This window comes from Coffea arabica, chromosome 11c, assembly GCF_036785885.1.
Source record: "Coffea arabica cultivar ET-39 chromosome 11c, Coffea Arabica ET-39 HiFi, whole genome shotgun sequence".
NCBI lineage: Eukaryota > Viridiplantae > Streptophyta > Magnoliopsida > Gentianales > Rubiaceae > Coffea > Coffea arabica.
The window spans coordinates 40,229,051-40,251,136 of record NC_092330.1 but is presented as its reverse complement, the minus strand read 5'-3'; the positions used below and the strand labels follow the sequence as shown (position 1 = coordinate 40,251,136).

General features: G+C 37.3%; 2 protein-coding genes and 1 long non-coding RNA gene across 4 annotated transcripts; 1 reads left to right on the top strand and 2 right to left on the bottom strand.

The window, feature by feature from the left end:
• The first annotated feature begins 1,210 nt into the window (after positions 1–1,210).
• Positions 1,211–6,221, top strand: LOC113716722 (SUPPRESSOR OF GAMMA RESPONSE 1-like). 2 transcript variants are annotated; one of them, XM_027241129.2, is made up of 6 exons: positions 1,211–1,477; positions 3,475–3,616; positions 4,205–4,391; positions 4,494–4,975; positions 5,298–5,702; positions 5,872–6,221. In XM_027241129.2, the coding sequence occupies exons 1-6, from the start codon at positions 1,470–1,472 to the stop codon at positions 5,944–5,946; spliced, it is 1,299 nt and encodes a 432-aa protein (XP_027096930.1). In that variant the 5' UTR covers positions 1,211–1,469; the 3' UTR covers positions 5,947–6,221. The 2 variants fall into 2 exon arrangements, with proteins under 2 accessions (XP_027096930.1, XP_027096929.1); XM_027241128.2 differs by having other exon boundaries at positions 1,222–1,477; positions 5,821–6,221.
• Positions 6,222–7,229: 1,008 nt separating this feature from the next.
• On the bottom strand, positions 7,230–10,102 carry LOC140016697 (uncharacterized). Its single transcript, XR_011822895.1, has 2 exons — positions 8,690–10,102; positions 7,230–7,868 (listed from the first exon to the last, which is right to left on the bottom strand). It is a non-coding gene; the product is annotated as an uncharacterized lncRNA (long non-coding RNA).
• A 7,904-nt stretch (positions 10,103–18,006) lies between these two features.
• On the bottom strand, positions 18,007–18,626 carry LOC113716726 (small polypeptide DEVIL 4-like). The gene has a single exon (XM_027241132.2). The coding sequence runs from the start codon at positions 18,361–18,363 to the stop codon at positions 18,223–18,225; it is 141 nt and encodes a 46-aa protein (XP_027096933.1). The 5' UTR covers positions 18,364–18,626; the 3' UTR covers positions 18,007–18,222.
• Between the last annotated feature and the right edge of the window lie 3,460 nt (positions 18,627–22,086).

The following is a 22,086-nucleotide window of genomic DNA, read 5'->3' as shown; positions in this document are numbered from 1 at the left end:
GCCATTCATTGGACATGTGACACAAAGGACAAATCAGGTACAAAATTCTAATTTCACTCTCTAAAATAATATTTTAATCATTTGGACTGAATTTGTAAAGGATTAGTAACCTCAGGGGAGGTCAGTGTAATTGTTCAAACCACAGGGGAGGTAAGTGTAAATGTCAAAAACCTCAGGGGAGGTTTCTGAAATTATCCCTAAATTTAACTATTACTCAATACACACTAATGCATGTGCAATCAAAAACTACATAATATTATCGGTTATGTTTTAAATAAAATTGTTATTACTAAAACAAACTTTAATCTTTTAAATATATATTTTATATAATAATTTTATATTGGTAGCTATGATATGTAGGAATAGTTACGTTTAAAACATATATTTAAATAGTTAAAAGTAAAAATAGTCATGAGTAGTTATAGGTAGTTAAAATAAAAGTAATTTTTATAAGGATAAAAAAGAAGGTTTATAAAATGATGATAAATGTTAATCCCAAACCCCTTTCTCAAACTTTTTATATAGTATAGATATTTGATATATATATATATATATATGTTTCAAAATTTATGCTAATCAAACCAAACTCTAGCGAGGTTTGAAACTTAACCAAATACTTTATGATTTGTTTAACGAGTTAGAAAATAGAAAATGAACGAACTTGATTTAAGGATCAAGTAATTTGATCCACCTTTGAGCCCTTCTTTACACGTTTGATTCTTGTGGTATTACCTAACAATCTAGAACAAAGTATTAAACTTTTTATCAAATTGCTAGTATTTTGTGGGAAAGTATTGAACAATTTGGACTTTTTCCTCTCATAAATAAAACATTATGCTCTTAGAAACAGTCCGAGAGTGTGTGTCGATAAGAGATTATTTTGAATAATTTATAAAAAAAAAAATATACCGTAACAATCAATTTAGCAGTTGCCGAAAACATGTTTACGATGTAAAATAGCATTAAGAAAAAAAAGGCAACAATCAATTTAGCATTATTGAGATGAACATAAATCAAACAACATGTGGCCTAGTATAAAACAATCAGTGGCCAAACTCCTACTAAGTGTCGGTTGATGGCCTTTTCCACTTTCAATTCCATTTTTCTGTAGGTATTGATTAATCACAGGTTGTCTAGTCAATAGTCAAACCATCATCGTCGTACTCAAAGCACAGTAAGTAGACTGAAACAATGCCAAGACACGCTTTCAAATTTTTCAAAATTCACCAAAAAATGCGTCCGAAGCACATAGCAGTATATAATGGCTAGGAAAACTGAAAACACTTATGAAACCTCTTAAACTACACTACTATTATTTGGGAAATTCCCAAGATGCTTTAATAGTTAATGTATTAGTAGGTGGAGAACTGTAGAAGCACTAGTTGCAGTACGAATTCAAAGCATTAAATAGTAGAAGAAAAGGGGCATTTGTTTCACTTTTTGCTGCCTTTGATCACATCCATTCTCCCATGGCTCGGTATGTCTCTGCTTGTGGTCTCCTTCCTTTTATTCCTCTTGTGCTGTTTACTGAAAATTCACCATAGACTTGATTTTGTCGAACTCATTGACTTGTAGATAGTGCAAAGATTGAATCTTTATGAGTATCTATTGAATCTTCTAGGTCAACTCTGAGTTGGGTCTTGTGGTTTTGATGAAAGAACGGATTTTGTTTTTGTTTTTTTTGGTTTATCAGCTTTACCCATTTTGTGGATTAGCCTGAAAGATCATGTGAAGCCTTTTTTTTTTTTTTTGGGAAATGATGGTGGTGGTGGTGGTTTTGTACTCTGAGTGTTTCCGATAAAGCGATGGTTCCTCCCAACCCGGCCCTCTGCCTCCTTCTTGGAAATAAGTTTGTTGTTTATTAACTATTTTTTACTTATCTGATTAGGCGATGGCGGGGAGGGTTGAGTTGGATGGTAAGGGAGGGGGATTGTAAGTAGGAGTTCTTGCAACCCAAGACCTCCCACTTATAAAAAAAAAAAAAAAAAAATTTAAATTCTGATTAGGCTATAAAACAAAAATATAAAATTAAACTTGTAGCTGCAACCTCCGTAAAAGATCTATTTTTTGCAGTTGGAGATATATGTGCATGTGATTATATCATGTGAGTTTTCGTTGATAGCGGTGAGTTTTGGTGCTTGATATTCCTATAAGACGTTTAGAGCTGCATGTAGCTAAAAAAGAATTGCTGGTTCTGGCGTTGAATGGTCAATGTGGGAATATTTGCCTGCTGGTTTTCAGGGGATTGATTTTCTTGCTTTCCCGATTTTACAGTCGAGAAGTTGTGATTGCCCCTTTCTATTCATTTATTTTTTTTTATTCATTTAATGGGTGAATGTAGTCAGTTTTGAGTATATTGATCTATTAAATTCAGTAATACACAAGAAGTCAACTAATTCAGGTTTGTGTTTGTTTTGTGATTGAGAAAGTTGAGGATGTCTGCAAAGGCTTTCCGGCTCAAGTCAAAATCGTATAAATATGCAATTTTTATCACATTCAAACATCGATATGAACCATAGCCATTTTCAGTTGTTGGAACAGATGTTATTAGGAGAATATCCTCCATTGTCATCTTTTTTTTGTTTCTTTTTTTTTTTCATCTTGAGAAAGGGGCCAACATCCCATAATAGTTATGTTTGGAAATGAGCAAAGTGAGATAACATGACTTGTATTTGCAAGAGAAGGGCCATTATTTCAGGTAAATGAGGTCTGACGTGTCTTGAGTAAAACTTAGCACGAGAACATGAATTGGATATTTAATGTTATTCAAGAAAATTTCTAATACTTAATGGAGTGTAATTCTTATTCTGAATAGAAAAACATCTAAAAGAATGAAATTATTTTGTTGACTCCTGTAGTCCTAAATTTTAAGCCTGCAGATAATTCTTTTGGATGCAGGTAGCTCCTTAAAGGATATATATATATATATATATATATATATATATATATATATATATTCATAACATAACTTCTGATAAACCTCATTAGCTTTTATTGATAATAAGCAATGGATGTATTTATTTCTGGCTGGTAAAAACAACTTCTTTGGAGAAGTTTACTCTGTGCTGCCTATTAAAGGATGAAGTTGAGAAAAGTTTCGAAATTGATTTGCATTTAGTAGAGGAGCAAAGTATCTTCCCACTGATTTTGTTGTGCTTCTAAGTATGGTTCTTTCCTCTAAATGCAAATCCAGATGTAGTGAATGTGAAATGATTTTATTGTTTGGCAAGATTATGCTTTAATTGGTGTGAAATCTTATGTACATTTTTCCTGTGCTGCTAATTATGCTTGCTTACTTTTCAAATCTATATTTTCATACATTTTCTGTATGCTGTAGAATCCTAATTATATGTGGTCTAATATTTACTTCCGTGTCAATATCCTCTATTCTTATGGGTCTCATCTGCTTTGGCACTTCTTAAGCTTTCAAGCTGTTCAGTGCATGAACTTGATTTATTTCGTGAAATTATGCAGACCATCGTGGCTGGTTGATAGTAACAGAATTGCAACCAAAATTAGGAGTGCATCTGGCGCAAGTAATCTGCAACAAGTTAACTGGACAAGCAATCCTACAAAAACTTGCCCAAATTGTCAGCATGTCATTGACAATAGCGATGTATATTTCTTCTCTCATAAATTTTTGCATATCTCAAAATGGATGTGCATCATATTATCTGGAACAAGCTTCAGCAGTAGTTGCTTCTTAATCAGAAACACAAATTTATTGTTGGAAATTAGTTTCTGGGAGTGGTTAATTGAGAAGAAAGATTATCATATTTAATATCTGTGACCCATCTCTTTCTACTTGCCTGTGCTTTCTTCATTGGATCATTATTTAATAATCAGTATTGTTCTTTTAGGTGTGGTTGAAATGCAAAAATACTTGTGTAAGAGAAAGCCTATGGACATTGCTATTTTTAATTGTGTAAGAGAAATCAATAATTGTGGGGCAGGATGAATTGATTTTCTGATTTTCAGCTTCGTTAAAATTTTGGTATGCTTTTATGCGTATTTGTCCCATGTGGCTGTGTCGAAGGTTAAGCCCATTTGCTTTGCTAGAGCAAAAACATAGTAGTGAGATGAACAGAACATTTAGTTGCCAGTTTTCCAAAAGATGTTTTCCTCATATTAAAAGTGCATAGGAGCAGTTAGAGACTGAAAGCTGAAAATCGTTTGTTTCTTTCTTCTGTCTTTGTTTTTTCAGGTCACCCAAGAGTGGCCGGGATTACCTCGAGGGGTAAAGTTTGATCCATCTGATCAAGAAATTATTTGGCATTTACTTGGAAAAGTTGGAATTGAAAATATGAAGCCCCATCCTTTTATTGAAGAATTTATTCCAACTGTTAATGAAGATGATGGAATCTGCTATACCCATCCTCAAAATTTGCCTGGTAGGTTATGTTTACATATACAAGACTTAATAATTCCACTTTAATGCTTTGGTTTGTAATTGTTTTCTTTGGACTTCAGTCTTTTAAAGTAGTGGTTTTTAGGTGTTAAACAGGATGGAAGTGTAGCACACTTTTTTCACAGGGCAATCAAAGCTTATAATACTGGAACTAGAAAACGTCGAAAGATACTTGGTGACAGTTCTGGAGATGTTCGTTGGCATAAGACTGGTCGGACAAAGCCTGTTCATTTGGATTGTATACAAAAAGGATGTAAAAAAATTATGGTGCTGTATCTTAGCCCAGTAAGAGGTGGCAAGCCAGAGAAGACTAATTGGGTGATGCACCAGTATCACCTTGGTACAGAGGAAGATGAAAGGGAGGGAGAATATGTTATCTCCAAGGTCTTTTATCAGCAGCAACAGGTCAAGCAGAATGAAAAGGCTGAAGTAGAAGTTCCAGAAGATGATGCCTCGATTGTCAAGGTAGATCCTGTTACTCCCAAGTCTGTGACCCCTGAACCACCTCGTACTGAAAGCCACTTCCCTGATTGTGATGCCCAAGAATCTGTTCTTCCAGCGGCTCAGGTAAAGTTGGGTCCTCCCTGTTTAAAATCATTTCAATTTGGCACTTCCAGATACCATGAAGGGTGGGGGTGTTTAGTATTTGCCATTCATTTTGCTTCTTATGACCGCCAATCAAAGGCACCTTTGTGTTCTGTGGCTGTTACATCATTTTTTGTTCATTGTATTGATCTTATACTCATTTATGAACTTTAAAAAAAGAAGTTTGCGGGGTAGCACAACCACCAAAATCACGATGGTAGAGGACTCTTGCCAGGGTGGAGAATTAGAAATTCTATTAACATCTCCATTATCTATCATTCAGTGATTGTTAATTATTCTGTAGCATCATGGTGTGGTTTGCATGGAAGATGAGGTTAGACCTCCAAGCGACCAGCCCAATTGTGAAGATCCTGTCACTGCTGTGGATCTTGCTGATCAACAGGATGATAAAACCGACAATGATGCTGGTGAGAAGAGAGAGTGGTGGGATAGTGAATCACAATACTTGCTAGACTCACAGCAACTTGTAGAAGCACTATCTTTATGTGATGAGTTTCTACGGAGCCAATCTCCAAACAGAGATGGAGATAAAAATGAGCAAGAATTAAAACCCAAACCTCGTCTTGCTGATTATGCCCACTTAGGACCTGAACATTTGAAGAAAGATTTAGAAGAGTGCCAAGATCTGGTCCTTGATCCAGTAAACCTGGAGCTAGATACACCTCCTGACTTCCGGTTGAGCCAGCTTGTGAGTTCAAACCTCCTCTCCCTGCTTCATATTATATTAGTAGTCTACTTTATCTTGGTTAGTTTACTACTACCTTCACCTTCTTTAGTTCTAGTTCAAGGTTTCAAGTGCTTTGCAGGAATTTGCATCTCAGGATAGTTTTATATCATGGGGTGGAAACAAATTGCAGGAATTTGCATCTCAGGATAGTTTTATATCATGGGGTGGAAACAAATCTGCTGACATTGAGGAGCACGGTACTTGACAAGCAGGAGCACAGGTGGGTTTTTTGTCTGAAGCACGGAATGGAGAGAAAGGACGACTGACTTTGAAGCTGTCAATTTGAAGCTTCTTGCTAAAAATGTTCATTTTGAATCAGAATACTTGAATGATGTATAGGCTCATATAGTAGCCCATGTTTTGACTAGCTTCTCAGTTGAACGTAAGTTTGTATGACAGCTTCCTTGTACCTGTTACAATTGTAACTTGATGGGTATGCTTTTGTTCATTTTATCATAACTAAAATGTGCTTTTCTGACATTTTTTTATTTGTTTTGCATTTTCTTTTGTATTTTTCCCTCTTTTTATCGAGATAAGACCAAGATTAGGGTCATGCGAGAAAATGGAAAGGTGGCTTATCAAGTTTTACTTCATTTACAATTATAGATACCATCATATGTAAACCTATGGATTGGCATGGATTAGACATTTTTTGGGATATTTTATAAAAATTATACTATAGGATTGTATAGTAAAAATTTACTGTGCAATTGTATTTTACGTGCCTTTAAAATTTGAAATATATTTGGAGTATTTTTATAATTTGCAGTTTTTCCTGTTTCCTCTGTTACTCCCTTTTCTTTCTTTTTTCCCTTCTCTACCACCTCACCTTCCTTATCCTCCCTCTGTTCTTCTGCCTTCCATTTCCTCATTTTTCTCCACCTTTTCTCCTCTTGTAGCACTTCACCTTCTATTTCTTGCCTCCCCGCCTTCCTGTTTTAGGTTTTCCTCCCTCCTTTCCCATGGGATCTTGTTGTGTGACCAGATTTGGTCACAACCTGGTCGTTCATTCCTGCTAGATTCAAGGAGGGGAGGGGGAAGGGAGGACGGGGGTGAAGGAGAAAGGGAACCAATGTGGAGAAAGAGGAAGGTGGTGGGGGAATGCAAGTAGTGCTGTTAATCGAGCCGAGTCGAGCCGAGTATCTGAACGCCGAGCTCGACTCGTGACGAATTCGAGCCAAGCTCGAGCTCGCTCGATAGCGCTAACGAGCCATAATACGCACTCGAACTCGACTCGAAAAAAGGAAATGTGACTCGAACTCGAGCTCGAGCTCGACTCGTTTATCATAAACGAGCCAGGCTCGGGACGAGCTCGAGCTCGAGCTCGAAATATCTATCCGAGCTCAAGGCTCGAGTTCGAGGCTCGAGGCTTGATTTTAGACTCGAGTTCGAAGCTCGAGACTCGATTTTGAGGCTCGATTTCAAAATTCAACAATCAGTTATTTACGAAGTCCTGCTCCAACATATCCAGATTTAGGCTATCCAAAATCAACAAAAAATATTAGGATTGGCAACCAATGCCATTCACATTCAACAATACACAAACTCTAACCACATTTCATCCAAGACAAATAAGACCATAACATCCATGATCCATACAACACAAACTCCAGGGCTGCAGTCAACAAATACACAAACTACAGTCTAATTCCATATGAAACAACATTCATAAGAGCCAATATACCATAACAGGTTTTGTCCAGCCAAATAAACGCACAAACTACAGCCAAATAACCATGTAAAACACTGCTACATAGCTTAAAAATTGTCCAACTTCAAACACCTGACAAGAAAAAGTACAACCCCTTCAGAAATCACAAGAATAAGTACAGCTTCACAAGGAATGAGTACATGGAACTGAGGAGAGAAGGTTCAGTGGGAAATAGGGTCAGGTCTTCTGATGAACGCGTTAGATCCTTTAGTGGAGATAGTGATCCTGATGAATTGGACAGGAATGAGTACATGGAGGTTGATGAAGATCGCAGTTATGGTGGAACCAGTGGTAGCAATGCGGATACTGGTTCTGATGATGAACACAACTCCCACGGGACACCAGAACATGCAGTTCCTCCACCAAGGGCCGTGAACATGCTTCAGGGTTGTAAAAGTGTTGATGAGTTCGAGAGGCTGAACAAAATAGATGAAGGCACATATGGTGTAGTGCCTATATTATTCATTCAACAATTCATTTAACTCAATTCACACACACATAAATGGCCCCAAGACGAAAATATCAAACTAATCAAACACTTTGAAATTGAAATGAAATGAAATGAAAGGCCAATCAATCCCTGTGATAGTGCAACAGTTAGCTCACGAACATTGACATGTTTCATTCAAAAGATCAAAAATTTACCCAAAAAAAAAGAAGTATGCTGTCCAAATTAAGTCCGTAAGGCTTTTTTGATATCAAGGTTAACATCCTTACATCTTTTTTCTCAAATTTCACAAATAAGAAGTCTTAATCAACCATACTTATTTTCTTCCCTTTCAATCCTCCAGATATTGAAGTGCAATATCTAATTGTACTAATAATTAAGTTTTAGAAAAGATTTATAGGCACATTTAGCAGCAGATTATACCCACAAGCAGAACACTTCTTGCTTCCCCACCCCATCCCCCCAAGAAATCCATGAAGAAAAGGTAAAACTACTGCAAAAACTCAGACGTTATCTTTTCGAGTACTCTTTAAAATTATCAGATATTAATAAGCATAATCTAGATTTTCCACATTAAATTTCTATGATTGAACTGCAAGTTATTGCAGAAAGGAATAAAACAAAGAGGTTGGATGCAGTCCTCACGCGAGAAGAAAATTTGTTGATCCATCCTTGTACATATGAGATGTGTCAACTACTACATTACCAACTGCTACTAAACCAGAAAAGAGACAAGAATGAACTCTTGTCATTCAGTACAATTAACCTACGAAAAGAGACGAGACTTACCAAATATCACGAAGGATTAGAGAAACCAGTCAAATTGGACTGGTTTTGGCCCTGGCCGTGGACGGGGTTGTTAATGGCAGAAAACAGAGGCTGTGGGCGGCAGTGGAGGCAGAGGTTGCTGTGGGTTGCAGCTGTGGAGTGCGGCTTGCTGTGGAGTGCGGGGTTACGGTGTTGCGGGGTTGCGGGCTGCGGGGTTGCGGGGGCTGCGGGGCTGCGGGGTTGCGGGGCTGCGGGGTTGCGGGGGTTGCGGGGCTGCGGGGTTGCAGAGCTGAGGCGTTGCGGGGCTGTGGGTGCGGCTGTGGGTTACTGGTTGCGGGTTGCGGTGTTGCGGGGCTGGCAGGGTTGCGGAGCTGCGGGGTTGCAGGGTTGATCCAGATCCGGGCTGCAGGGTTGCAGGGTTGCGGAGCTGCGGCGTTGCGGGGCTGTGGCCTGTGGGTGCGGCTGTGGGTTACTGGGTGCGGCGTGCAGCGGAGAGGGAGAGGCAGAAATGAAGAATGAGAGTATGAGACGATGCAATATCAACCCTAGTCCAAATTTCTACTTGTTGACTGCTAAAATGACACAAATACCCTTCTTTGTCGAGCTCAACCGAGCTACTCGATAAAGAATCGAGTTCGAGCTTACTCGGCTCGATAACTCAACGAGTATTTATCGAGCTCGAGCTCGGCTCGTTAATTGAAATTAACGAGCCGAGCTCGAGCCTTATCGATCCGAGCCTTAACGAGCTTTCGAGTAGCTCGTTACGCTTAACAGCTCTAAATGCAAGGGAGGGGGATGAAAGGGGAGGAGAGAGAGGGAAAAGTGGAGGTGATGACGTGAAGAGGGGGTGGGGGAAGAGGGAAGGGTTAACGAAACACCTTCGTCCTCTTTTTCAATGGAATTTTGTCGTGTGAATAGATTTGGTCACGATCGAATCATACGACCAGATTTAAGAAAGGGAGGAGAAGAGAGGGCGGCTAAATTATTCCACCAGTCTAATTTTGTGTTCGAAATCAAGAACTCAAACAAGGCAAATACGAACTTGTTTGTAGATTGCTTGGTTCGCTCAAAACTTAAGCATTACAAAGCTCATTTGCATGTCAAGCTAAAGCTTTTGAGCCATGCTTTGAAGGAGTGACAAATGAAACATACTTGGGCCTGAGTTGGCTCAAATTAAAGAACAAAAAGCATACAAACCCAGACAGATAACTTTGCTCCATTCGTCCAGATTTAGAAGCTACATCTGCATGTCATGGTGGCTCATTTGGATCCAGGATAAAAGGTTACTGGGCTGAAAGTTCTGGATGACGAAGCCTGCAAAATGGAACACAGCGGAAGAGCACAGTGCATCTAATCATTAAACCTTAGTCCAATAGTTAAGACAATTGATTACTGTCACTTGCTAGTCAAATTTCTCTGTTTTTATGCCCATTATTTCATTCCTGCTTCTTCTCCACATCCCCCATTAAAAAAAAAAAAAAATTTAAAATGGAACACCACAAAAAAAAAAAAAAAAGTGAAACATCTCCACTGTGAAAGTGTAGGAATTTTTCTAAAAACTTGGTTGGAGTCCTCCCACTCATACTAAAAAAATATAAAAATAAAAAATAAAAAATAGCCCATTGTTGGGCCTATGATATTTGTCCTTGTTAGGCAAACTCTGGGCTTTGGTCCCTCAGTCCACTAAGAGCATTAAGAACTGATGGCTGAACTATCTGTTCACACCTGTTTGTAAAGATCGAATCATCAGTCCAACAAAAAATCGCTACATGGGGCCCTTATACAATCTGGCACCACACCGCAGCTCATGAAACTTTGAACTCCCTATAGCTCTCAATAATTTCTGTCTAAAAATGGATTCATGGAAACTACCATATATCTGCTGACATTATTTTCTTTAAGTAAGGATAATTTATTCTTCATAGAGAGATAAAGTAAAAAGGGCTAATGTACTCCAAAGACACTATGATGTAGTAAGAATTAGATCTTGATTTAGTACTCACGATCGCGCCTATCCGTTTTGTGTGTATATATATATATATATATCTATACTTCAAAAATACTATTCTGTGTCATTCCATGAACCAAACAGACCCTTAAGGTACATATACCTAAATAGAATACTCAACGGAGAACTCGAGAGAATTCCAGCATCAGGTCAACCATTATTTCGTTGGAACAAAGATGGATTCATATGTCCCATCAACGTAAATGAAGGATTCATTGAACCTAAGAACCTTACAGGTCATATTATGGTTGGCCTATAAATGGATTTTAGAAACGACTGGTCCTAGCCTTAACATGATCGGTTTCAGCAGTAGTCATTCTAGGATGCAGAATTGGTAATTGCTCTGCCTGGTGGGTGCGGTTGTGGACCTTGTGCCCTCTCAAAGGGTGGGGGTTGGGACTTTCGGGGTGTAGAACATCATGTGTTGCACGCTCCACTCCTACATTGGCAGCTTGCTCAAGCGGGAGTAATTTTTCTTCTTCTTCTTTTTTGTGTTACTAGCTGGCCAAATATTTGTTTGAATAAAGAAGATATCGAATCAACAAAATGTAGAATAGTACTTAGCGGGGGAAAGAAAAAAAGAAAAGGTTAAAGAGTTGAACGAGAAAACTCATGATCACACTAATGTTCGTACGAGTTAAATTGAATTTTGGAAACGAACGGTCATCTAATTTTTTTTTCTCTATTATCATAATTCTAAGAGCGAGTAATAGACAATAAATAAGTATGATGATATGCACTCCAAAGATTTGGATGCTCATTTGATTCGTCACTTAAAATTTTCTTCCAAGATAAAAAGAAGTTGAGGCTGGGTCATAATTAGGTGTCTCTTTTGTTCAAGAATCACCAAACTTTGATCTGAAAGTCTCGTACCTCTTTTTCTTTTTCCTTGTTTGAGATGATGTGGGAAGGAACGCGGTATAAAGCATTCGACAGAGGGCAGTTTCACCAAAATGTGCCAGCAACTACACTCTTTTTTTATCACAATATTGTCCACTCCAGTTCCACCTTTCCAGGACCCTTTTGCTTCTGCCTAGATACTTCACACGCACACACACACACACACACTATTTGCCATGCTAGGATTATCAGTTTCGATTCTTGAGAGTAAAGAGTGGTTTAAGTGGTGAACTTAAAGTCATCTTCTAAATGGTATTTTCAAGTTGGATAACGAGTTGTAGCATTTCCATGTAACACCCGATTTTCCTATCCTGCAGATAAAATAATTGATGTGCAGAATAGGATAGATATTAAATGTGTCATCCGTTTTAACTTCAGGTAGAATGATCGTTTTGTGAAAGTTCATAACTTTATTGATTTCATTTTCTTAACTGATTAAACCCCCACCCAATGTTCCATCTATTTGACAATCTTTACTGATTAACTTGTACACAATACATGCACAAAAAGATATACTCCAATTAGCAAGGATTTCTTTGACATAATAAGTATGTTTTACTTTGGGCAGCAATTTAAAGAAGAGAAGGACCATAACATTTTTTAGGCAAAAAGTCAAGTTACAGGAGGAGGGGAAGAAGGCAAGAGATCATGTAAGGTAAACAATACCTGCGGACTCGGAGGGAGGACAAGTTAAAAGAAAATTACCAAAAAAAAAAAAAAATCTATAAAATATTATGAGCAAAAACAAAGTTATTGCTAGTCACTCCCCCCCTCCCTCCGCCACCGGGCAGAAGAGTTAGGAGTAGATGTCAAATGGTAGCAAATGTAGGTGAAATGCAATGTTTTCATCACAATGGAGGGACCCTGTGAATTGGATCTTGTCACGTAAATTCAATACTCGTAATCATGCAATAACATTTTTTTCCCCTCATTTTCGTATTGATTGTTACTCTAACTTCAAATCATGAGTCGTTTGAATCTTGCAAAACTTTGTCATATATCTTCGCGGCCGAATCCTACAGCACAGTTAATTCACACATGTACACGCAGACGCTTGATCATATAATTGCATGCAAAAGGTTACTATTCTCAGCAATCATCCACACAGATCGATTTGGATAGATATATTATTGGAGGTGGACAGGGAGGACATTGAGGTTGGAAAGAAAAAAAGAGTGTGTTTTTTTTTTTTTTACATCTATAGTTTAGTTTCTTGACCATCATGAAGCAGGCAAGCCTTCAAAGTTCAAAGCACCAAAAGAAAAAGAAGCAATGCAGAGCTGCATGAGTGGCTGTGTCCCAATAAGACACCATCTAGGCTGAACCCCTAATGCCACAAGTCCGAAAGAGTTAAATTAATCCATGTGGAAATGGACCACTTCTGGCTTCTTCTTCTCTTGTTTCTATCGCAATGCATTGGCCTCTCGATTCTCAATATTAAATCCTCTCACAAGAATAAAAAATTCAAAAGATATATAGACTCTGCATGATTGATTTCTCCTTCCTTTCATTCCAGGCTAAATTTCAATTACCCCCCTCTCATTAGAGGTAAGTAACAAATCACCCTTTACGTTGATGAAACCTACCTACAAACTATCCTCATGACTAACGATCAAACGTAATCTAACCAGCAAAAAGGTAATCACGTCTTTATTACGAGAAATTTATCACATAAACCCCTTTTTTCTTCATTTTCTTTGTTAGATTTAAATTTATATTCAAGTCAGAGGTAATTGCTGTAGGGTTGGGGGTTTTGGGAGGGGGTGGGGGGGGGTGTTTCGGAGGTGGACAAAAGCACATTCTTTTAGCATGAAAGCGCCCACTGCTCCCATCTGTAATCACTTTCTCACAACGAATAATTGCGGGCACAATTGACAGAAACAATTGAGAAATGAGTTCAAGTGATGATGCCCACCAAAGCCTTCCAAGGTTCTAAGCTCAAGGGGCGGATTTAAAGTGGGGGCACCGGCCCCACTGCTCCCCTTAAATTCCTATAATACATCTATAATTTTGACATAATTTTAAAGGTGCTTCCAGAATTTTTTTTAGAAAAAATGTGAAAGAATAGATCACAAAATTTATATCATTCATTTTCCTCCTCTAGTTCTCATTTTCCCACCAACAGGGCGAAGTACCAATTATATCAGTCATTCCTTTTGGTCCGCACTCTCCAAGTTCCCTTTACTCCTGTGGTCCCCCATTTCCCTTCACAACTGGCTCCTCTTCTTCCACATCCAAGCCAACTATTTTTTTCTTTTTATCACTTCATCCAATTATCATTTACTTCCTTTGCCCCCACTCCCCAATTTCCCTTTCTTTATCTGACTCTTGGTTGTCCCCACTCCCCAACATACACGGGAGAGCCATTTTTTTTTTTCCACAACCAAAGTTTGTTACTCTTTCTTTTGATCACTTCATTCTATTTAGAGATTGCACCAAAATCAATTGATCTTTTAGGACTTGGGTCCGCCACATTTTGCAACTCTTTTCACCAACTTTAGGAGACCACCAAAATCAGGTTCTAAACAATTACTTATTATTATTATTATTTTAAATTTGTTTGCAAATATATTTCTAGAGCATGAGACTATTACTGTTTTAAAGAAATTTGAAAATTGATTAGTTAATGTAATAACTAATAAATGAGTTATTTGATAAATATTTTAACTTGTGAAACGGTGTTTTTATGCCTGAAACTTTTTTTTTTTTTGCTTAAAAAATTAGAAAAAGAGTAAATAAAAAATTTTAGTATTATTTTTGCCCCCACTAGGATTTTTTCCTGGCTCCGCCCCTAGCTTAACGAAACCCCTTCCAGGCTTTCCACTTCCTTTGCATCTATGCCAAAGGGCCGCATGGGAGGGGAAGAAATATTGACACGCGTAGACCTATCATATAATTGCCTTTCTGACCCATTTAATTTACGTAAATTATGATTCCACCCAGTTACTCGTTAGTCAGCTGTTCTTATCAACTCTGACTCACCTTACCTACCAAAACTACGCATCAATTCACCCAGATGTATCTACAAACGGGCGAGCATATATGCTTGGCGGGTGCTAAGATTAGACCCCAAAACTGGGAGATATATCATCCATTGCAAAGCCAACCATCCATTCAAGCGTACGTAACGAAGGAGATATGAATTATCTTAGTCAGATATTGGCATTGAACGTCTATTGCATCCCAAGTACAAGAAGATATATATATACACACACAAACATACATATATACATGCATATAGCAGTTGATCTGAATCTTGAAACAAGTTTTACGTTCCTCTCTTTCTTTCTTTTTTTTTTGAAGATATATCGGTTAAATTTTTCAGCAGTGATGATGTATGCATGTTAGTCCAAGTCCATACTGGAAGTAAGTATACGAGTACTACATAGGAAGAATCTATATGCCTAGGGAGGGGTAGGCGGGCGGACCACTTTGATGGGGATTTTTTTGATGATTAGAAAAGAATCACAGGGAGTGGGGACTGGGGGGGTTTGAAAGGGGAGGGAGGTCATGGTCGTTGTGGAGGTGGAGGTGGTGGTGGTGGTTGCCTCATGGGCTGGGATGGTGGTGGTGGTGGGGTTGAAGATAAGAAAATGCACGTGGGGGTGGATAAGGCTGCCATTTTGACTGATCACATATTGTGTCGGGGGTTGGCTCCATCACTTCCATTTCTTGAGCTCACCTCAATTTTGGCTTAGCTGAGACGAGATGAGATGGCAATTGTTATGTGGCCGACAGCAGAATATTAGATTAGCGATTCAGCTCCTGTGCAGCCTGACAATCTTTGCCCCACTTCAGTTTTGGACTTTTAACTGTTTCAACTCCTTCACCCCATTTGCCATTATTTATTTTTTCTTTCTTGTACAGCACTTTTGTTTGATTTTTCCGGTTCACCTTTTCTTTCTGTGCATGATCGTTTTTCTTTTGAAGGGGAAAGAAGAAAAGAACAGTTTTAGTAACATGATCGCAGATCAGATCATGTTGATGCCGCAAGAATTGAATGGCAAACGCAGTAAGCTTCGCGCTGTAAGTTTGATTCCAGATGAATTTAAGCATAAAAGTTGACGTTTTAATCATAAATCTCTTCAAGAAACATGAAACATCAACCATCTTACATCAAAATTTGATTCGGCATTTAATTGATTTGGCATCCAATAAACAGAAGATGAGCGATATTTCTTATGTTGCATGTTTTTAGATGGCACGTTTCTTGATAATATATAGAGCACTCTTTTATTTAAAAATAAAAGAGTGCAAATGTGAGATTTTGAATTCGAACCCTCTCACTCACGCGCTATTTAAAAAAAAATTATTTTTTTGATTTATAAATATCAAGTTTTTAATAGTAAATTTGCAGATTGAAATTTAGACTTTGTGTATAATGTTACTAAAAATTAAACAAAGAGGACAATTGATATCCATTATTTTTAGTTCGTCACTATCACCTAAGTTTTAATTCAACTAGAACAACTAAATATTGTGGTACCTCACGATCACTAAAATACAAATATTTTGCTCCTTTTTATCCTATCTTGTTTTTTGCCGCAGCCTGGTTCTGGCACTAGTTTTTCTTTTTGTTGTTAGGCGCCTGTTGGCCCAACTCTAGCTGAATAATTGGGAGAAAATGGAAAAAAAAAAAGAAAAGAAAAAGAGAATAATGAATAGTACCTTCCAAGAAGATTATTCTAGTTCAGCATAGTTTGAAGTGTTAATATCTGACTGTTTATCCTAATTAAGTTTATGTGCTATTATTTCAATTCTACTACTACTTAATAATTCAGTTTAAATAAATATGCATGGCACATGTAAATATTAGGTTGGAGTCCCTTAATTACCCACAAATTGTTAATGAAATGAAGGTTAGACTCCAATGTCCCTTGGATAGGATAATCATTAATCACAGGATTTAACATAAGGGTCAGTGGCGTTGTCTGGTTGGGCCAACATCTCTTTCTTCGACTAGAATACTTTGAAATTCGCTAATGCAGGTTTGGTTGAAGACAAGATGATCAAGACAATACGTTGTCACAAACTAACTAATCTCCAACTTAATTATTATTAAAAGCTTAATTAGCTAAATTTTCATGTTTAATTTGTAGCCACCAAACCCTCAATTATCAAAAGCAGACAAAAGAAACAGATGAAATATATCAATTAGTGTCTTAAGTCAATTTCTTGTTGCACCTGCAATTCACAAGACGACAATCAAAATCGTTAATTAAGTATGTAACAAGTAATAACATAATGCTTTGCAGTAAGATGCTACTGTCTCTTTTTTGGACCTGCTTTCCTGAGAGTACAAAAAGTTTGTAAATAGTTTGACTGGATTGGAAACTAGGAAAGTAAGATCACAGCATTTATCACTTTAAATGATTATAGGGCCTACATGATAATCAGAAAGTGTTAAAACAGCAGGAAATAATACTACTATTTCTAGGTTTTTGCTAACATAATAATTCCCTCAAAATCTATATATAAAGAAAAAAAGGTTTAGTCATTATTCTCCTAATTAAAGATAATCTATATTTTTTTTTTCCCTTTCTTGTTTGCACCAGTCAAGAGTTTAATTCAAGTTTATGCGCAGAAATAAAGAGCATAAATCTAGAAATATCAACTACTTTTTTTTTCTGAAAAAAAAAAAAAAGCCTGCAAAATTAAGTGTAATATGTATCGTATCTGCTATAACCTGACTGGCTAAGCCTAATAAAACGACTACAAATTTTTCCACCCCTGTTTTCTCTGGTACTTGTGGGATGGCTTAGGTAGCTTCTAAATTTGGACAACAGGGAAGTACTAGTACTACTTCTTGCAGGAAAGAAAACAATCCAATGCCAATACCAAAATAAAACGAAATAAAAAAAAGTCTTCCAAAGAGCTGGATTTTTGAATTTTAATTTCTGGGAAGAAACTTAGAAGTCCTGCTCATCTGATTCTGAATCTGGGGATCCAGATATTCGAATAATTCAGGAAAGAAAATACAAGTAGAAAAATCTGCAAATTGAAGTTGATATGAACTTTGAGCTAGCACTAAAGAATCCAATCATACATCTTCCCAACTCGTTCATCACCAGTTCCCTATTGCTTAAATATCCAAGCATTCATTATCTTCATTGTTTTTTGTGTACGTTGAGGACCGTGATGAATGCGAACTATTGTGAGGATAATAAACTAGTCAACCTCCATGAGGACTGATGAAAGAAATGATCACATAAGGATGATTAGCCGATCACCAGAAGGTAAAGATTAATGTGAATTAGACTTCAGCTACCCAATTTTGTGGGCATGTCCTCATCCTGCAAAAGCTTGATTAAGTTTGGCTGATGAACTAGCTAGTCCTCCATCTTCAAAAATCCACAGCAGAAATGATAACACACAATATCAAAGGAGAGAATATGAATGGAAATGAAAAGAATTACTAAGACTCAATGAATTGATAAAGATGATTTTTTCAATCCATTAAGCTATCCGACTGTATACACACGAGGGCTCATAAAGCCAATTAATAATTAGTACAAAATTGTTAACTTCTTTCTCACTAATCTCGGCCTTTGCTATTTACACTCCCCAAGATGATCAAAGAAGAAGAAGAAGAAAGAAACAAGCATCCCTTCTTATTGAAGGCTAGATAGAACTAGAAAGATACTCTTCATTCATGCCAGCAAAGCTGCATGACCACACATCTTCTGATTATGTAAAGCCTAGCCCTTTGCTCTCTTAGGACCCCTCCTAGTCCTCTGCTTGAAATTCTTCTCTTGGAGCTTCCCATGTTTGTGCTGCTCATCTTCATCTTCTCTACAATAGTTTGCAAGAAGTGTTCTTTTTTCTTCTTTGTGCTTTGGTGCAGGTAAACTCACAAGTGATGAATGAAGAAGTTGCTGAAATTGAAGTGATGAACAAAGAGCAAGAAGGGCTCTTTATATAAGGAGTTTCAAGTGTGGCCCAAACTTGCCTCGGTCGAGTAAAGAGCCAACTATGGGGCATCAAGGGGTGTGCAGTGCCCCCTAGCTCACCAGACAGTACCATAAGGGTCCCATACCCACTTGGGATTCCATGCTATAAACCCCCAACATGGAGGGGAAAAAAAAAATAAAGATTAAAATTATTCAAACACTAGTGAGTAAATAAATACCGCTACTAATGCATATTTGTACAAGTGTAGATTCAATGCCATAGTGCCATGTCATTCTCTATATACAACTCTGGTTATCATGCATCACCTACCAACATAAGGGGTCAGCCATTACTTCAATAAGGTAGCACAATTCCTTAGTTTATGAGCTGCCTTGCAATAGTGTTGATGATGAGGTGATAATTTTGGTCAAAATGACCCTTCTCCTGCATATTTCTGGTACACTCATTTAAGTTCATGTCTTATTTGAGTCGGATCCACCTAAACAGACAAAGTGAGGGTCTCAGTTGGATCCTACTAAAAAATGCCCATTTTAACTAACGTACATGTAAAGTAAAGCACCACCTAATAGAGCCTACTATAATGAATTATCCCAATCTAATCCAGCAAAATTTCCATCAGCATTATTCATATGGGACAATTCGGTATGATAATGGGGTGCGGTTGCAACTTCAAGTCAACAGTTCCCGTATTTGCTTTGTATAACTGGGAGTTACTGAGACAGTATGTATGACAATGGGGTGCAGTGGCGGCTTCAAGGCAACATTTTTTCCAGGAATTCTGCCTTCTGTATCAGTAGGGGTCACTATAGTGATCACTGATATACAAAGTGTTATATTCAAAGTTTTGATTTCCATTTTTCTTTTTTCTTGAAGCACTAAACTTACAGTTGGCATGCCATGCAAACAATAAAAGTTTGAATTGACCCAAGAACGAATCAATTTTATTGAGAATTTTTTTTTTTTTTTTGTAATAATATCTTTAACAGGAGAAATCATATCTGGGTTCAGTCATCTTAGGTTGACTGCCACAACGAGTATCAGTAAATTCGGATTGGCATTAAAGCATTTACCCTACTAAGCTAAGGGTATCAAAAAAACATCCTGAATGAGAAATTTAAAGAACTTGCTGAATGAAGATGCCTTGTCACCGTTTTACTTTGCAGGATCGTCTTCAACAATTCCAATGGAAATCACTCTGCTCAAAGTAAAATGACATTGAATTTTTTGTAGGAAACATTTTGTCATAATTTGTCAAAATAAATTGAAGGCAAAGAACCCATAAAAAGTTTTGTGCTAGAAAATTCTGAAAATGACATTGAAAACCAAAAGGGATCAAAGAAAGATATGCTTGAGAGAATTAAATTGCAAAAATGGAAGGAAGTTTCAACATCGTATGCCCTGCATATTTTGGCTTAATTACGAGAATTTTTACGCTACTTGTCGAGGGAATCGGATCAAAATAACGGTCAAACTAAGCCTCACGTGAGCCTTCAATTACCCCGCCATATTCTCTTTTATTGCACCAGCATTTAAGAACCCAAGAAACCACATTTCCAAGCAATGACCATAGCTGAATTTTCTACTACTCCTTTCTTGCTGAAATCTAGTGGGGAAACAGCACAAAATTCGATTAAGTGAATGGTTAATTTAATCTTGATGATCAGGTTACCAAGCAAAGCCAACCCACTTGCTTTATCTCGTGTTCCTCCCATTTCACTAAGGACACCAGCTTTCAGTAACCTAAAGTTCTAATAAACTATTGATTTAAGATTTTTTTTTACTTTCTTTTTTTGGGGGTTCTTTCTTTTGAGCAGTTTTGAAGCTGCCATTCTCAGTTTCTGAGCTCACGTAAGCTGTCTTCAATTCAAACTCATCACTCGATATAAAGAAAGGTATTAAGCAACAACATAATATAACGCATGACACTTCATTATACTCCCTCCCTTTTTTTATAACTGACGTTTAAGGTTTTGCACACCAATTAAGAAAAGTTTTTCATTGTTTAAATCTATACACTACTTTCCTTTTGTACCCTCATTAATTGTCCAATTCACTCATGTTTTCTCTCACTAGAGTATTAAATGATGCTGTTTTATTAGGCCAAAAGCAAAGAGAGAAGTAATAATTACTAGGAGTGGTAATTAAGAGTCCTGTATTGATAAAGAGAGATAAAAGGGCAAAATTGTGAAAAAATAATTAATGCTGCATGTGGATAATACAACGACAGATAAAAGTACTTAAAAGCAAATTTCTTAAACGTCAGTTATAAAAAAAGAGAGGGAGTATAAAGTAATTACATAACGTAATGTAACACTTCACACTCCAACTCCTTGACTAGGACATTAAAGTTTTATTGGTTTTTCTAGTCAGCTTGAACTAATTGTAATACATGGTTTTTCTTTCTCTCTCTTTTTTTTTTTTTTTTTTCGCTCTTTCCTTTAGTGGATACTAGGGTATGCCATAGAAAAACGTTTCTTCTACTGATGAGTTTGAATGCATGATAGCAATTACATAGTGAAGAATTTTTCCTTTCAAATCTTATGTTAAGCGTGTAGATGGACCTAACTTATGGGGAATTCGTCCGCCATGATGGATTTTCATTATGTCTGAGTCAAGGTTAAATCATGATACATTGAGTCCAAGCTCCATAGCTCATGATAAAGCAATGTGCAGGTCCTTAAAATAGATGCAGGATGACTCAGTAAGCTATAGTCATTGTTCTATGCACGCATAAAACAACAAATGATCATGAACCATGAAATATCCAAAGCTAATCAAAACTTTGAAATGCCAATAAAATCATACGATGGGCTATGACCCAAAAACCACATTGGGTAAGGGGAAAATATCAATAAAAGAAAGAAAACAAGTCTGAGGGGGACAGTGCTGATTAAGAAACTTGTACTATGCCATAATCCGAGTCTTCCAGGCTTACTTTGAAGTGACTATGGTGGGGTGTGTGTTGTACTGTCAAGGGCTGAAAAAGTGGACTTTTGTGTGCCTGAACAAGAAGGTCAGGTCACACGTGAAGCTCTCATGGTTGATACGGTTGTTGTTCCTGCTATTCTCGACATCATCTTATGCTACTAATCGTTAATTATTGCTGCCACCAACGTTTGAACTCTATATAGGTAGGTATATTCACCTAAATTATTTAAAAGCTAGTTCATCCGCAAAGCAATAGTGCTTAGTTGTAAATTAGTTATTGATGACGCTACTTCTGCAGATTTGAATATGTTAAGTAGCCTAATTGTGGTGTCAACTGCCATAAGCCAGCACGAATGGGTAATAATATCAGTAGTAAGAAGCATAGTAGTGCATGAGTTGTATTCTTACGGGCGTATCAAATCTCCATAAATGGAGTTCCCTCAGGAGAGGAAGGAAGGTAGGATGATGGTGGGGACTGAAGGGTTTCTTTCTTGATAGTGAGTTGATGACAGTTAATTAACTGTACGAACAATAATTACTTATCCTAAGCATGTCAGAATTGCTTCCAATGTTTTCAACTAACAACGAGACCAATTTTTGGTTATCTGGCCGTCACCGTTGGCCTCAGTTTTAAGTTTTACTTAGCCATGAATTGCCATGTAAGTTCGGG